The sequence below is a fragment of the Python bivittatus genome, unplaced genomic scaffold (assembly GCF_059951505.1).
Source record: "Python bivittatus isolate LINGU-HERP-01145 unplaced genomic scaffold, Pbiv_v1 ctg000410_np1212, whole genome shotgun sequence".
In the NCBI taxonomy this organism is placed as follows: Eukaryota; Metazoa; Chordata; class Lepidosauria; order Squamata; family Pythonidae; genus Python; species Python bivittatus.
In genome coordinates, this window is record NW_028277067.1 from 13,085,412 (window position 1) to 13,101,376 (window position 15,965).

General features: G+C 41.9%; 1 protein-coding gene across 3 annotated transcripts; it reads right to left on the reverse strand.

Moving 5' to 3' along the window:
- Positions 1–803: 803 nt before the first annotated feature.
- On the reverse strand, positions 804–15,519 carry LOC148215458 (goannatyrotoxin-Vere1-like). 3 transcript variants are annotated; one of them, XM_088143265.1, is made up of 5 exons: positions 14,637–14,726; positions 14,043–14,126; positions 4,667–4,854; positions 2,222–2,308; positions 804–1,267 (listed from the first exon to the last, which is right to left on the reverse strand). In XM_088143265.1, the coding sequence occupies exons 3-5, from the start codon at positions 4,852–4,854 to the stop codon at positions 1,243–1,245; spliced, it is 300 nt and encodes a 99-aa protein (XP_087999391.1). In that variant the 5' UTR covers positions 14,043–14,126; positions 14,637–14,726; the 3' UTR covers positions 804–1,242. The 3 variants fall into 3 exon arrangements, with proteins under 3 accessions (XP_087999391.1, XP_087999392.1, XP_087999390.1); XM_088143266.1 differs by lacking the exons at positions 14,043–14,126; positions 14,637–14,726 and adding an exon at positions 15,415–15,519; XM_088143264.1 differs by lacking the exons at positions 14,043–14,126; positions 14,637–14,726 and adding an exon at positions 5,413–5,529.
- Positions 15,520–15,965: the final 446 nt, after the last annotated feature.

Consider the following 15,965-nt stretch of genomic DNA (forward strand, 5'->3'; position numbering starts at 1 on the left):
ATATAATTTTCAAGTCTGATGAGTCTACAGCTTCAGATTTTCAGAATACCGTGGGGCACTATTCAGCAATAATGTCCATTGCTGCGACTTCTGTGTCCTGGGTGGAAAAAAGATGTGGTCTCCCATTGGTGCTAAGCCACAACTCCCAGCAGCTCCAGCCAGCGTGCCTGTGGTGACGGCATCATTGTCAGTTCACTTTTGTCAAGAGAATGGAACATCCAATACATGAGCATCAATGGAAGACTATTTTGGCATCTCCGTATCACTTCAAAATGTACATTTCCTCTAACAGAAGTCATTGTTACATGTGGTTGAAGAACATGTTGTGGGGTTCAGATAATAGCTGGAATTGTGATACATAAAATGGAAAAAGTGGCCAGTGGGGAGGCAGGAGGGAGAATTTAAATGTTAAGCCTGTCTGAAGATTTCCATTCTCTTTTCTGTGTGTTTCACTCCTCAAAAAAAGCAACCGGTTCAAGTCACTACAGCCATTTGATTTCCCTCTAAGGTAATGGCCTTGTCAAAGCCATACAGAATTTATATCCGTTAAGGCTATCCTTGGATGATACCAGAATAAGAGGGAAATTCTACTTTAATCACAGGACAACTGAAGACGACTTACGTCTCTCTCGCCCACGAGCTGAGGACAAGAGGAGGACAATGCCGAGGGGATATGGTGGAAAAAATGGGCTTGCCGAGGCCAACTTTGTGCTGCGGTTTGGTTGGTTGCAAGGCGGAAAAGGCTCCAAATGTGCCACTTGAAATGGTGAAAAGAAAGAAGAAACACCAGGCAAAAATCTTCTCCAATACACTTGCTTTTTTATTGTGGACCCAGAGAGAATTCCTTGAAAATGCGTACATTTATATATACTCTATACATTCATTCATACAAACACACACACACCTAATGTTGTATAAAATAAAGGGTCGATGTAGTGTGATCTTTCACTAGTGAGTTAAGGCAGACATTATTTCAGACAAAACCTAGGCCACTACTGAACACAAGTATACACCATGCCCGTCCCCTGCACAAGGATTTCTTGCAGTGTCCCTGATGCTGGCAGGAAGGGGGCAGGGAGAGTCCCCAAAGAGATGGTTTCCAAAGATTCAACATTTGATAGAAAACCAAAATGGGGAAAGGACAGGATTCGGCATTTTTTTAAAATGTTAAATGACACCACAGGACTGGAGTATTTAAAAAGAGGCAGCCGATGCTCCATTGATTGAAAAGTGGGAAAGTCCTCACCACATATAGGAATCGTCAAACCTGTGGAGAACAAAGACAAAAAGAAAGTCAGGGTGTGCCTCTTCCTTTTCCCTGCTTGAAAAGAAGATTGTCTCTACACAACCCAGGGCAGGTTGAATTCATGGTTTGCTAGTGATGCAATCATGAATTGATCCTTGACCCTATAGGGTTGGGTGGGCTTCAGAATCTAAGTAGATGTTGTCACACACAGATGAGGCAAACAAATGGGCCCAGATGCCATTTTTGCTGGGACTAGTTTGCATGGAGCTATAACAGCATTCTTCAATCTGATGCTAACATAGAAATCACAAAACGTATTCCTCACAATACTAGAAGAGGACCAGGCTGAGAAAGGCTGCTATAGAGAACACCTTTTTCCTTCCACTTAAGGATGGCTGATGTGAATAATAGGCTCACAGTTAAAGAAAACGCAGGACATTTTGGCATCTTTACCGGTTGTCAGTAGAATACGCTCGGGCACAGAACAATGAACCTACAACATCTTGGATTCCATCATTCAAGCAGTGTTTGAGAAATGAGTCATTGGATTTCTGTTCAGATTTCATATATTTGAAGTATATTTCACAGAAATAGTCTTTCCTTTGGAACCCTTTGAAAGGCTGCAGTTCCATGAAATTTGGGGATAATCCATTTCTCCAGGAACTCTTGGGTCACTTTCAGCCTAGAAGGCGAATGGTGGCTTGCTGGCTTTGCAACAAGAGAAACATGTCTGTCTGTCTGTCTGTGTATGTAGGTTTGGGGGGTGGGGGAGTGTAGAAATTAGTTTATTTCCCCCTTGTGTGGAATGAGATTTAGGAGAATTTTATAATGCTAGGAGCTGCAACAGCTCAGGGGGGACAGTGATTGACTGATGATCTTTGCTTTTCTTTCTCACAGTGTCGAGATCAACCAATGTAAAATGGTCACAAATAATTTTTAATGCGTGGAAATGGGTATGGAGTGGATGAGACTCACCGTGATCTGGCATTGTGGTCACTTTTGCTGTTGTCTCCAAAAACAAGGTCTGACAACAAGGTCTCTGGGATAGATCTCTTGCCATACCTGGTGGTAAAAAAGTAAGCACTGAGTAACTAGGCTGAAGCTCCCCAATTCTTTCACTTGGAGAGAAGCTTCCCAAATTTTTATTCATTTGTTCTATTTATCCGATCCCTGTAATTATACAATCAACTAGGTAGGACTGACGGACAGATTCTCTGGAATACGTTTTGAAAGGATAACATATTACCTTTTAAGCATCTTAATTGTCTATTGATTGTCTTGTGTTTATGTTACTTCTGTATAACTTATTCTGTTAACTCCCCTGATCATCCTGGATGGATAAAAAAGGCAGGATATAAATAAAACAAATGATGAATTAAAGAGATGAATAACCAAGACTTTTCTTTTTTTTAGATTTTTATCCTGCCTTTTTTTCATATACAACTCAAGGTGGCAAACATACCAATACTCCTTCCTCGTCCTCTTTTCCCCACACCAACATCCCTGTGAGCTGAGTTGGGCTGAGAGAGAAGGACTGGCCCAAAGTCACCCAGCCAGTTGTTCATGCCTAAGGCTGGAATACAACTCACCGTCTGCTGGTTTCTAGGCCCAAACCTTAACCACTACACCAAACTGCCTCTTGTTATTGATCATATGCAGATTGTTAATAGCCAGGGAGACCACCATCCATTTCTGCACAACCAAGTTGAAGGTAAGGATTTTTAAGCAGAATATTAAATTAGGCCTTAGTCCAAACTTTCTCATTTTGGAACTGAAACACTAGTTTTGCACTGATTCCTTACAGGCCTCATGGATATATCCCTTGTAGTTTTCTTGGCAACAGTATGCAAGTGGTTTGCCACTGTCTTCCTCTGGGATTTTTTAAAACTTCTCAGTTTAGCCTATAGCCATGGAATTCCCTGGAAGTCTCCCATGCAATTACTACCCACACCCAATCCTCCTTAGCTTCCAGGTCCACACAAGCTCGGCCTAAGACTGCCACCTATTCCGATTTCGGGTGTACAGCTTATTGCAAAATCTGAGTGCCCAGATTAGGGGAGACTTCTTTTCCATTCCAACTAAGGCTGAACCAAAAGCAGAGGACATATCTTTAAGGTTTTTTCTATGTCTCCATTATTTTTAGAAATCCAGAATGATATAAGGTTCAGAGTTTCCTAGAAATTTGGTAGAATATTCCCAGCTAGCTAGCTAGAGAAGATTCAGCTACATGTTTCATACATAAACTGACCATATCATTTTCCAATTTATTCTAAGCTCCAAGAATGTTTTGTCTGATGAGAAAAGGTTCTTCAATTGTCTTCTACAGGAAGAGATTCACTGCTCTTCCATGGCCCAGCAAAGAGAGAACAACAGTTTTTTCACATTTATGAGTACAGTAGACCGTGGACATTGAAGAGTTCAAAAGTAATAGAACAGTACACAGAAGCAACTGAGAGACACAAAGGCTTACAAATAGTCTCCTGGACCTGGTTTCCCATTACGTTTCTAAGAGATGAGAGCTCCTGAGCTGGTGGAGGCTTTCATGGCTGGTAGCTGTTCGGCAGTGTTGGGCTTCAGCATTTAGTGACCGTTTGCTAGACCACAGTCACTGAATCCTGAAGCCCAACCCTGCCCAGCTAATGAGCTATTCCAAGCAGCCAACACTAATGGAGAAAAAAGCTAATTGGGCATTTTACAGCTGGGTTCCTCATTCGCTCCTAAAAGGCTGCAAAGCACAGCAATCCTGCAGATTAAGAGCTTCATTATGTGTGCACACATTTGCACCAGGAATGATGCTCTAAAGTAATTGTAATGTGCATGTACCACATTGACATATGTGTTTACTCAGTGACTGACAACTATAAAATGTATCAGGGTGAAACCTGAAAATTATCGCAGGATAGAATTTGAATGATGATACTTTTGAAGTAGTTGGCTGAAGGCAGATGCAACATAAAAAGAGAGTCCATAGCTTCTCGAGAGATCTAATATTAAAATATGATCCATTGAATAATCATGATTGAAGATGACACACATACAAGTAAACTATATAGCTTCTCAAGCAAGAGTCTTGCATCTCCCATTGCACATACCCACCTATTTGCTACTGCTGCTATCTTCCCTTAGGAAACGCTAACAAAATGTGCTTAGAGATGGATGTGTGAGTGGAGTGAGGCTGCATTTATTCCTCCCATTCTGTAGAACTACACAGCAAATTATTTTCCATTGCACATCCACAATCAACATGCAAGCATGTTTGCACAGGGTAGAAAGAGTGTCACTTTCCACCTCATATAGAGCATAGAAAGAAGAAATTAAATGAGTAAGTCAAACTAGCATTCACAGGTGAACACAGGGCATAAAATATCACCCCTGAAACATCCCCACTACTGCAAAAACTACATTCATGCTCTTGCACACCTCTGCCTCGTCACCAGGTTAATGTAATGCCGAAGGTCAGCAATGTATTTTGCCAGTTCTTCAGGGGTAGCGTTTTCTCCAGGGCTCTCAGGCTTCGGTGGATAGGCATCCACAAAGGTTCCCAGGCAGAACATGATGCACAGTGCCATGGCAATCACAAGAGGCCGGGGCTTCAGAGAGGCAACCATCTAGGAGGAAACAAACAATGCTGACAAGTTGATAAAAATCCAGGTGAATAACCCAGGCTAGCCCTAGATGTACCACTGCAAGAGATCTGATGCTTCCAGCTCTGCATGAAATCCAGCTTTACATTAACTGCCTTACCCATAACAAGCTTGGTAAAAGATACTGCTTATCAAACTTATCATTTGTATGTTGTATATATCATTTCTAAATAACATTTCTATATTGCATACCAACGTATCATTTGTGTGTTAACATAATTGCCTAAATGCATCTCTTCACCCTGCTGAACATCAGGTTCGTTGATATAAACTCCCTCCCTTCCTTGACCACATCCTTAGCCTAGTTTGCAAAGCTCTGCTTAAGAGTTCAGGGCTGTGGAGCACTTGCAGATAATGCTTTCTAAAACCAGTCTAATCCTGAGCTGCACTAGAATACAAACATCTGTTTGGAAGAAAACACACAAATAATAGTCGGGTGGGGTGGGATAGCAATACGCTTTTCCATCTATTCCATAAAATTGTTCATCACCAAATTTCCTCAACCCTGCCGCAGCTACTCACTGTGAAAAGGAGGTACAAGCAAAGGCAAAGCTGGATATGAAGAGATGCTGAGGCTCAGGGACCTTTGAGTTGACTCTTGCAGATGCCTCTGCTAACAGCTCTCTCAACCAGGGTTTATATGCTTGGTAAGTGAGTAAATGAAGGAGGGGGAAGGCTCCTCCCTCTCCCTCATTTTCTCTCTCCCCCACATTCATTCAATCACTCACCCATCACTTGTTGATCAATGCAATTCCGTATCAGCTGCCTTGATTACCCTTCCAAGGAAGCGACATGTACATGCCAAGGGAGGAAGGAATTGATGAGAGAAATAGATGAACCCATAGAGAATGAAGAAATACAGGAACTGTCTTTCGAAGCCACAACTTCTGATGACTATCAGTAGGATGGTAATTATGGAGAAGTATACATTCCTAAGATAGTATAGTGAAGAGTGAAGACACATGCTTTGAAAAGCATAAGAAATCTCCCATTGGAATAGATAAGGTACAGGTTTAACACAAAGTATAATGAAAAAGAGGCTTCATCCATACAGGAGCCCAAGTCTTTTAACATCTTTAATGATCTATCAGGTTGATATGAAAAAGGCATCCTTCAGTGATTTGGATTCAAGTTATTTAGAGTGTATTTGGGCTCAGGTATAACTCTCAGAATTTAGGCAATATTTATTATCTTATTCGACTGGTATCTCCTATTTTCCACAGGAATTCAAGGTAGTTTGCATAACACTTTTTCTTCCATTTTCCCCAATAAATCAGTTGGGCTGAGAGTCAACTAAGGACCTTGTGCGTCTGACAGCAGAATTGTACCTAGGATTGCCCCATCCTAATTCAATGCTTTAACCACTTCACCCATTTGCTCCACTCAGGAAAACCGCCCAGAATCCTTGTAGCTGTATTTTGTATTACCTGTAGCTTTCAAACCATTTTCAAGAGCCACTCCATATATTATAATGAATGTGGAGGTTGCTACAGCTACATCGCAGTTGACAGACAAAACTACTAGAAGATACTCCGAGCGACCCACTTCAAGAACTGAGAACTCGATGTTGACACTCCCCATCAGGAAGAGTGCCACCCTCTCCAAGCTGTAAACTAATTCTCCCAACTTTGGCACCTCTCGCCAGAGTCCAGTTTAGTTTATAGGCTCTCATTCATCCCGTTATATCCAAGCAGCGCTATAACACATTGCACAGCCCATCTGAAGTGGATACATGAGTATCAGTGGAAGACTATTTTGGCAACTCAGCATCACTTTTCTGTAGTTTTAAAAAGTACACTTCATTCAACAGAAGTTATTGTTACATGTTGTTGAAGAACATGTTGTTGGGTTCAGATAATAACCGGAATTGTGATACATAAAATGGAAAAAGTGGTCAGTGGGGAGGCAGGTTGGATAATTTAAACGCTAAGCCTGTTTTAAGATTGACATTCTCTTTGTTGTGTGTTTCCCACCTTAAAAAGAGCAAGAAACCAGCTGCCATTTTTTTCAATTATTAATCAGACTTCATTTGTTTCAGCAGAACTGAAACTTGATAGCTTACCAGAAAATCCAAGAACTGAGGTTAAGTGATATTTTTGGTCCTCACCTCCTAACTGACTACTGGACCCCCTCTTTTGAGCAATTTAGCTTGTCTCTATCCTTTATTTTTTGCAATTGTCAGATTTATTTTTCTCTTTTTTCAAAATTGACTTTGCTCACACTTATGAGTGGATGGAGCATCATCAGCCACAAAAAAGAGTTTCAGGGGCCAAGATGAATCCAGAGTCTCAGATCATCACTCCTATGCTGCAAATAAATAGATCTCTGGGTTTTATGAAGGACTACTTAGTATTCTAAGTTGTGGGGAGATGGGCGGGGACAAGTCAAATAAATAATAATAATAATTATAATTATAATTATTATTATAATTATTATTATTATTCTGAGAAATTGAAGATTTTCAGATCTCTGGAACTGAAAAGAAAAACATAATGTGCCCATGTTGTATATCTTTTCTTGGTAACTCTACATAGTCCATATACATCACCGATCACCCATCCTCTTCCCACTCCTCTTAATTAGAAGGACAGATGATTTGTTAATTAATCATTGCTTTGCTGTCCAATCTCCCATTAAGCGTTGATTGCATCACAAAGATTTCTTCCAACCTAATCAATAGTCATCCAAATTCCCACTTTATAGACAGATTAGTTGCCCTTTGTGGTTTCATTTCATTAAAACAGTAACTCAAGCAGTAAATATTTCAAGTTTTAAGCACTACAAGTCATGGGCTAAACTATGTGTCATATAAACCTAGAGTGATATGGGAGTTTGTCCTCCATGAGTTCTAAACCTAACATGCTATTGATTGAACCTCCTCCTTTTCCTTTGAGTCTTATATATGTTGTCTGAATACCCACACACATAGTGACTGATAACAATAGATAATTGCTTATTTTAAACTAAAATTAACAGCGAGCGAGCTTTCATAACGTGTTGGATGCTCATCCCTGTGACTTCAGTGTTCTCAGCTGAAATTCTGAAATCTGCACACGTTGCACCTCTGCTACCAAGCTACATTGGTTGCCAGTTTGCTTCCGGGTCCAATTGAAGGTGTTGGCTATAACCTTTAAAGGCCTACATGGCAATGGACCTGGTTATTTGAGGGACCACCTCTCCCCAGTTACATCTACCCATCCCATCAGATCCAGCAGGAGGGGCATGTTGCAGTTCCCATCTGCCAGGGACTGTTTCGGGCGGGACCTAGGAGGAGAGCCTTTTCTGCCATAACCCTCGACCCGTAGAACATCACTCCCCACCGAGGTGAGGTTGGCCCCAACACTGTTAGCCTTCTGGAAGGCCCTCAGAATGGTTTTGTCAACTAGCTTGGAGTTCCCACAATAGAGTGGAGCCTGCTACACGGCTGTATGATGATGAATGAAAGGGGCTGTCTGTATGCTTTTGCCGCCATTTTGTTTTTTGCTTTTATCTTGTTTTTATTTTAATCCAAACTGGTTGTTTTAATGGTTTTTTATATACTTTGATTATGGCTATGTATGCCGCCCAGAGTCACTATGTGAGATGGGTGGCTCTACAAATGTGATTAAATAAATAAATAAGATTATAAGTCCAGATAGATTTATAATGCAACAGTGAGCACTTTGTGTAACCTGGCTCGGAATTGCTTAGGGTCTTAAAATACCACAAGAATTCAATTTTAAATTGGGTCAACAACAACAACAAAAAAAGACTTGGCAAAAATGGCAGTCTTCCAATATGCGGACCAGTTAGAGGCCTGACTGGTGCACTTAGCACCAACTGAAGCCTTCAGATGCTCTTCATCAGAAACCCAGATAGAGTGAACCTGTTTACACAATACAATTATCGCAATTAGCCAGTTAACTCAACCATCTGTTTCCTCCTGTTATGCCTGATCGTGTCCCATGAACACCCATGCTGAGGTAGTGCAGGTGCAAGGCAGGACTTCATGGCACAACTAGATTATACCCCAGTGGCCAGAGCGGCAGAAGTAGGCTTGATTGCAGTGCTGCAGCCAATCAGCACTAGGGACTTGTATCCTGAGGCTCCCAAGATTCTGTTGAAGAGTTCCGTAGTGAAGCTCTCCAACTCCAGCTCTCTCTTCCTGGAAGAATAATTCAGTGAGGCTTTCGATTTGTTCCACTTTTTACTGTGATAGGGTGGCCAGAGAAGACTGAGTAAGGATAACTTAATTCAAAACAAAGCCAGGGTATTAAGGCTTAACACTCATTCTCTCCTGCTCCACGACTGATCATGCTTACTCGATCATTATTAGGTGTGTTATGGAAACCCAACCAATTGTGTTGCAGGAATTTAACCCTGATGTCATCATGATATTGGTAACCACTGTCAGGTCAGATGGGCTATAGTTGGTACATAACCATGTAAGTATACATCTAACAACTGCTGCTACCAGGAATAGTGCAGATTCAAGGATACCACTAAACAATTATCTTGATTTGTTTTTAGGGAAAGCGTAAGACCTTCCAGAACAGATTGAATCCTAATCTTTAAGCCATTCTATTGGCCAGTTTTACTGCAAAAGAGGACATGTGCCCACCTTATAAACAGAAGTTACAGCTCACCCAACCTGATATCTTTTTCAATGGCTGAGATTTGTCAGACAGATTCTTTCCCAATCCCAACTCTCATTGATCAATGGTTCTTTTTATTTTCTGCAGGCTAAACATTCCGGTCCCTTTGGGCTGTCTGTGCAGATTTGCTATTAAAATTTTTCGGGGTTCACGGACTTAATTATCTCTGCTACAAAGAGGCCCATGTGGGCCAAATTTCCCAAAAGGAAGGAGCAGTCTAATAGTTACCAACAAACCTTGTTCTCCTTATGCTGTCTCCACTATGATTTTGAAGAGACAGCCTCCAATATTGATCTTCCTTTTATGAAGTCCCCAGGAGCCTTTACAGAAGGCAGCAATGATTCAAGCCATACTAATAGATTGTAAACTGGCCTTGTAGGTAAGACTCATGATCAAGAGAGATGATAAGGTCCCATCTGATAATTCCTATCATGAATATCACTTACTGCTTCAACCAGCCCTAAAGATTCCCAGTGGCCTCTCACAAAAATAAATAAAATGCAGGAGTAGTTATAGATACAGATGCAACTGAACCTTCTTCCACCTGGTCTACTGTCTCTGGCAATAGAAGATAAATGGAAGGTTGCTAATCATCTCAGCCTTCAATACTGCCCCAAAACTTTGACTGATGGATGGAGCTGAGTTATGCTACAAAAATAACTGACTGAGGCAGTACAGCTGAAAACACTCAGCCTATCTTTTTAAAAATGGCTATCAAATCAATAAAAATTGACTTGCAAAAAGTAATAACAACAACATCTATAGTTACAGAAAAAAAATCTGTACACCCTCAAGATTTCAGAAAACAAGAACCATAATGAAATTCAGACAGATTTTTGACAAGTACAATCTATATTTTCGAAGTGCCTGCATTCATTTTAAACTGGGACTGGCTAGGAAAAAGCTCTTGTAGATGTTCAAATAATTATTTGGAAGATCCCTCTAAAGCAATGTTCCTCAACCTCAGCAACTACAAGATATGTGGACTTTGACTCCCACAGCACCCCTCCACCCATATCTCCCCTAGTTGGGGACATCGCTATTCAATGCTCTGATGCCAGTGCCAGAGAATAAAGAATGACCATAATGGCTGCTGTGCTCTGGCTAGAAAATCAAGCCACTCTTGCCATTCCTAGTGTTACTTCAGGGTACTCCCTAGCTCAGGAGTGCAAACAATGCAACCCCTGGAGGGTGGAGTGAAGCCAAGAATGCCATCTCTCATTTCTCACAACTATTTTCCTCTTTCTATGATTCTGTGTCATCTTGCTTCCCTATCCTTGTAATCCCTTCCATATGCCTATGTCTAGCCATCAGGTTCATCCCAACCTATCCTCTTTGCTGTCTGTCTACTTTCCCACCAATCTTCCTATAATCGGTCTCAATGTCCAGCCCAGGATCCAGGCTTCTGCCATCTTTCCTGCCCACCCAACTCCAGGTTTTCCCATCCAGGATCCAGCCTTCTTCTCTGCTTCTAGCCCATTATCCAACCCCTTCCCCTCTCCTCTCAAATCTAGCTCTGCTTCCTCTGTGCTGCTGTCCATCCCATGACCCCCAGCTCCTTCCCCCTTTCTTGTTCTCCATTCTAGATTTTCTTCTTTTCCTGACTCCAGTGATGCAGCCTAGAAGGATTTAGCTTTTTTCCATCTTTTCGCCTCCTGCGTAGGCATCTTTGGATTTGAATGGGAAGATTGAGGTTCAAATCCCAACTTGAGTACAGAGCTGATGGGATGACGTTGGCCCAGTCATTCTCTCTCTCAGCCATGTCTCTGTCAACCTGACAGAGCTGTTGTTAGGGGGATAAAATGTCGAATGTAGCCATGTGGGTAATTATGGGCATATTTTGGTATGCCCATGTAACTGCTCTACTTCATGAATTGCACTGACTTCCAGTTGCCTTCTGGGTGTAATTCAAGGAGCTGGTAACTACCATCTATAACACTCTTCATGGCACAGGGCTGGGTTACTTATCTCTGCCCACCCTATAAGGTCAGACTGGGTGGGCATGTTCTGGGTCCCTTCAATTAAACAGTGTTATCAGATGGGATGCAGGAAGCATGCCTTCCCTGTCGCAGTGCCTGCCCTATGAAACTGCGTACACCAAAAATGTCAGATGTATATAGAACATTGAAGACCTGGCTCTTTCCCCAGGCATTGGACCAGGATGTTGGATGAGACCATCTTTGTGCATTTTCTGTAAGATTGTTATTACCCAGGTATGATATGTTTGCTCTTTTTTTAACTTGTTTATTATTATTATGGTTGGTTGCACAGTCAGCCAGATGCTTAGACTGGATTTGGCATTTTTGTCCACCTATCAAGTCCTTCCTAAGGACCTGGGATAGGCAGATGTTGAAGGTGTTAAAGGTATCATTGCAGGATATAAGCTGTTCCAAGTAAAGCTGCCTTTTGCAATTGACTGATGGTGATTTTATCAATGCCGATGGTGTTCAAGTGGTGCTCCAGATGTTTTGGGATTGTACCTAAGGCGCCTATAACTATTAGTACTATCTTTGCTTTCTTTTGCCATAATCATTCTACTTCTATTTGCAGGTCTTTATATTTTGTGATTTTCTCCAGTTCTTTCTCTTCTACAGGTGAAACTCGAAAAATTAGAATATCGTGCAAATGTTCATTTATGTCAGTAAGGCAACTCAAAAGGTGAAACCAATATATGAGATAGATGCATTACATGCAAAGCGAGATATGTCAAGCCTTACTTTGGTATAATTGTGATGGTTATGGCGTACAGCTTATGAAAACCCCAAATTCACAATCTCAGAAAATTAGAATAGTGTGAAAAGGTTCAATATTCTAGGCTCAAAGTGTCCCACTCTAATCAGCTAATGAATCCATAACACCTGCAAAGGGTTCCTGAGCCTTTAAATGGTCTCTCAGGCTGGTTCAGTAGGAATCACAAGCATGGTAAAGACTGCTCACCTGACAGTTGCACAGAAAACCATCACTGACACCCTCCATAAGTAGGGAAAGCCCCAAAAGGTAAATGCAAAAGAAGTTGGATGTTCCCAAAGTGCTGTATCAAAGCACATCAATAGAAGGTTATGTGGAAGGGAAAAGTGTGGTAGAAAAAGATGCACAAGCAGCAGGGATGACCGCAGCCTGGAGAGGATTGTCAGGAAAAGGCTATTCAAAAGTGTTGGGGACTTTCACAAGGAGTGGACTGAGGCTGGAGTTAGTACATCAAGAGCCACCACACACAGACGGATCCTGGACATGGGCTTCAAATGTCATATTCCTCTTGTCAAGCCGCCCCTGAACAACAAACAACGTCAGAAGCGTCTTACCTGGGCTACAGAAAAAAAGAACTGGTCTGTTGCCCAGTGGTCCAAAGTCCTCTTTTCTGATGAGAGCAACTTTTGCATCTCATTTGGGAACCAAGGACCCAGAGTCTGGAGGAAGAATGGAGAGGCACACAATGCACGATGCTTGAAGTCCAGTCTGAAGCTTCCACAGTCTGTGCTGATTTGGGGAGCCATGTCATCTGCTGGTGTTGGTCCACTGTGCTTCATTAAGTCCGGGGTCAACGCAGCCGTCTACCAGGAGATTTTGGAGCACTTCATGCTTTCTTCCGCAGACGAGCTTTATGGGGATGCTGACTTCATTTTCCAGCAGGACTTGGCACCTGCCCACACTGCCAAAAGTACCAAAACCTGGTTCAATGACCATCGGATTACTGTCCTTGATTGGCCAGCAAACTCGCCTGACCTGAACCCCATAGAGAATCTATGGGGCATTGCCAAGAGAAAGATGAGGGACATGAGACCGAACAATGCAGCGGAGCTGAAGGCCACTATTGAAGCATTCTGGTCTTCCATAACACCTCAGCAGTGCCACAGGCTGATAGCATCCATGCCATGCTGCATTGCGGCAGTCATTGCTGCAAAAAGGGCCCAAACCAAGTACTGAGTACATATGCACGCTTATACTTTGCAGAGGTCTGATATTGTTCTATTTCCAATCCTTGTGTTATTGATGTCATGTAATATTCTAATTTTCTGAGATTGTGAATTTGGGGTTTTCATAAGCTGTACGCCATAATCATCACAATTATACCAAAGTAAGGCTTGACATATCTCGCTTTGCATGTAATGCATCTATCTCATATATTTGTTTCACCTTTTGAGTTGCCTTACTGACATAAATGAACATTTGCACGATATTCTAATTTTTCGAGTTTCACCTGTATTCTGCTGTCTCCAGGTATTGCAATGTCCACTATCCAGACTTTTTTGTCGTCGTCATCATCATCATCATCATCATTTTTAATTATTGTGAGCTGCTCAGAATCTACATGAGTGGGTGGCCATATTGGGTGGATGGATGGAATGCAAGAGACCCTCATGTAAGACATATTGAGTTTTCAGAGAAAAGGCACAATATCAATACTAAATAAATAAAGTCTGTGCATGTGTGTTTGAGTTGCACATATTTACATCTAGGTACAAACATGGACCAGATCAGCTGGCCATAGAAGGCAAATCATGAAAGGAGGGGACTTACACCTTTTTTCCTGCTCTCTGGACTTGCAACATCCACTCAGCCCCAAAAGGCCTGTTGAACGGCACTTCTTTAGCTTGCTCCAGGCTGGGTATGGGGAGGAAGAGAGGGGAAATAGCACTTATTTTCTTGCCAACAGTTTCTGTGGTGGCTGGAAGTTTTCCACACTGGGAAAGTTAGCAAGTGAAAAGATCTGGTCCTCTGTACAATCACCTGCTTTTATTTATTCTGGTAGGAAGGAGCCCTGTTCTGTCTGTCTCATTTCTGATTCATTTGGATTAATCATAGCGGTGGTGGCCACGGCTTCTAGCCCCAGTTTACTCATCTTTATTCTATGGATCTATCCCTTTAGGCTTAAGAAACAGAAGGGGTATGTATCTATACCTGTACCAAGGAGAGTCGGAAGCTACTCTTTCTTTCTTATGGTCCCTCTCCCCCCCCCCCCATTTTTTTTCTTTCTTTCCCTTCCCTTTTCTTGATTTTTCTATATTTTAACTTTTTTTGAAAACATAATAAAATTTATAATTAAAGAAAGAAAGAAACAGAAGGGTACAGGAGAGGTGGATGAGTGGAGAGGAGCATGCAATTCATACATACATGCATTTTGCATGTCATGTTATGGATAACATAGTGGGTAAAAACAACCTCTTCTCCAGAATCTTCTTTTCAGAAAGTTCAAATTATGGTAAACCTATTGAAAAAGCAAGGCTGACATCAACCCATAACTCAAAGTACGTAATTCTTAAAGCCAGTTCAGATTACCTTGGCACACCTGCTTATCCTCATCTAGCATTAAAAATACAACAGCAAACTAATTATTTGTGGCCCTTTTAAGAACCCAAAATCAGTTGCTTGGACCTGCCTAGTGGTAGCTCCCGCTGTGTGTAAACTCTGGCCTCTGATCAATCCAGGCACAGCAATCGTTACACAGAGAGCCTCATTTAATTTGGCCATAGATCCCAAGATCACACTGGAATCTTCAGCTGGCAGATCCTGCCCCCCCCCCCCCCCCGCATTTTACCAAGAATTCACTCCCTCTTTTTCCACTTGCTGGAGACTTATTAACCTTTGGATGTTAACCTAACTGAACATTTGAAATGAACCAAAAAGACCCCAGAGATTCGGTAGATGGGGGGAAAATGAACTAAGGGGCGAGATACAGCAGAAAACAGAAGAAAAAACTAGCCCAAATAGGGTTTCTATTCTTCTAGGCAGCTTGACTAGATGCCCAGAAGCTGAATCTAAGAATGAAGGTGCTTCTCCTGGCTTGGCTGTAAGCAGAGGTGGAGAACTTAGGACCCATTAGATAGTGCTAAACTAGAGCTACTATACCAGGCTGCAAAAACTCACGCAACCCAGTGTTAATTTGCCTTACCTCTTAGCTGCTATCTGGTGATCATCCAGAGCTTTGCAGCCCAGATATGGTAGCTCTAACTACATGACAATTCCCAGCACTTTTCACCAGCGTGTTGAATTGCAAGGGATGCTGGAAGTTTGGCAACATCTGAAAGTCTAGATCTTTCCCTCCTCCTTCAGCCTTGAGCCAAAGGATTCAGTCCTTGATAAGCTATGTGAAAAACTCCAGAATGCAAGAAACTATATACTTCTTTCTTCCCATAAAGTTTCTGTTTGAGAACATTTTCCCTCCGCCTTGATGGCAAAGATGCACATTTCTTCTCCGTTGCAAAGCCTGAAGAATAGGCAAAAAAAGCAGGGAGCCTATTTACTCACTGAGGTGTCGGTAATAGCAGGCATTTAACTGAAAGCAAGCAACTAATAACAATACAGTTTGTTCTCCAAAGTCAGGAATGCAGCCAAATACTGTACGATAATAGAGACAATCAAAGCATTGCTTGGCTCCCTTCCAACCAATCCCCTCCTCCCTCTCCCCCAGTCTGGCATTTCTCCCTCCCCCCAAATTTACTA

Excerpts from the sequence above, each read along its gene's own strand:
- LOC148215458 (XM_088143266.1), bottom strand. The coding sequence starts at position 4,854 with ATGGTTGCCTCTCTGAAGCCCCGGCCTCTTGTGATTGCCATGGCACTG. Across the intron at positions 2,309-4,666 it reads AACCTGGTGACGAGGCAGAG|GTATGGCAAGAGATCTATCC; the intron begins GTGTGCAAGAGC and ends TTTTACCACCAG. Across the intron at positions 1,268-2,221 it reads GACCACAATGCCAGATCACG|GTTTGACGATTCCTATATGT; the intron begins GTGAGTCTCATC and ends TGTTCTCCACAG.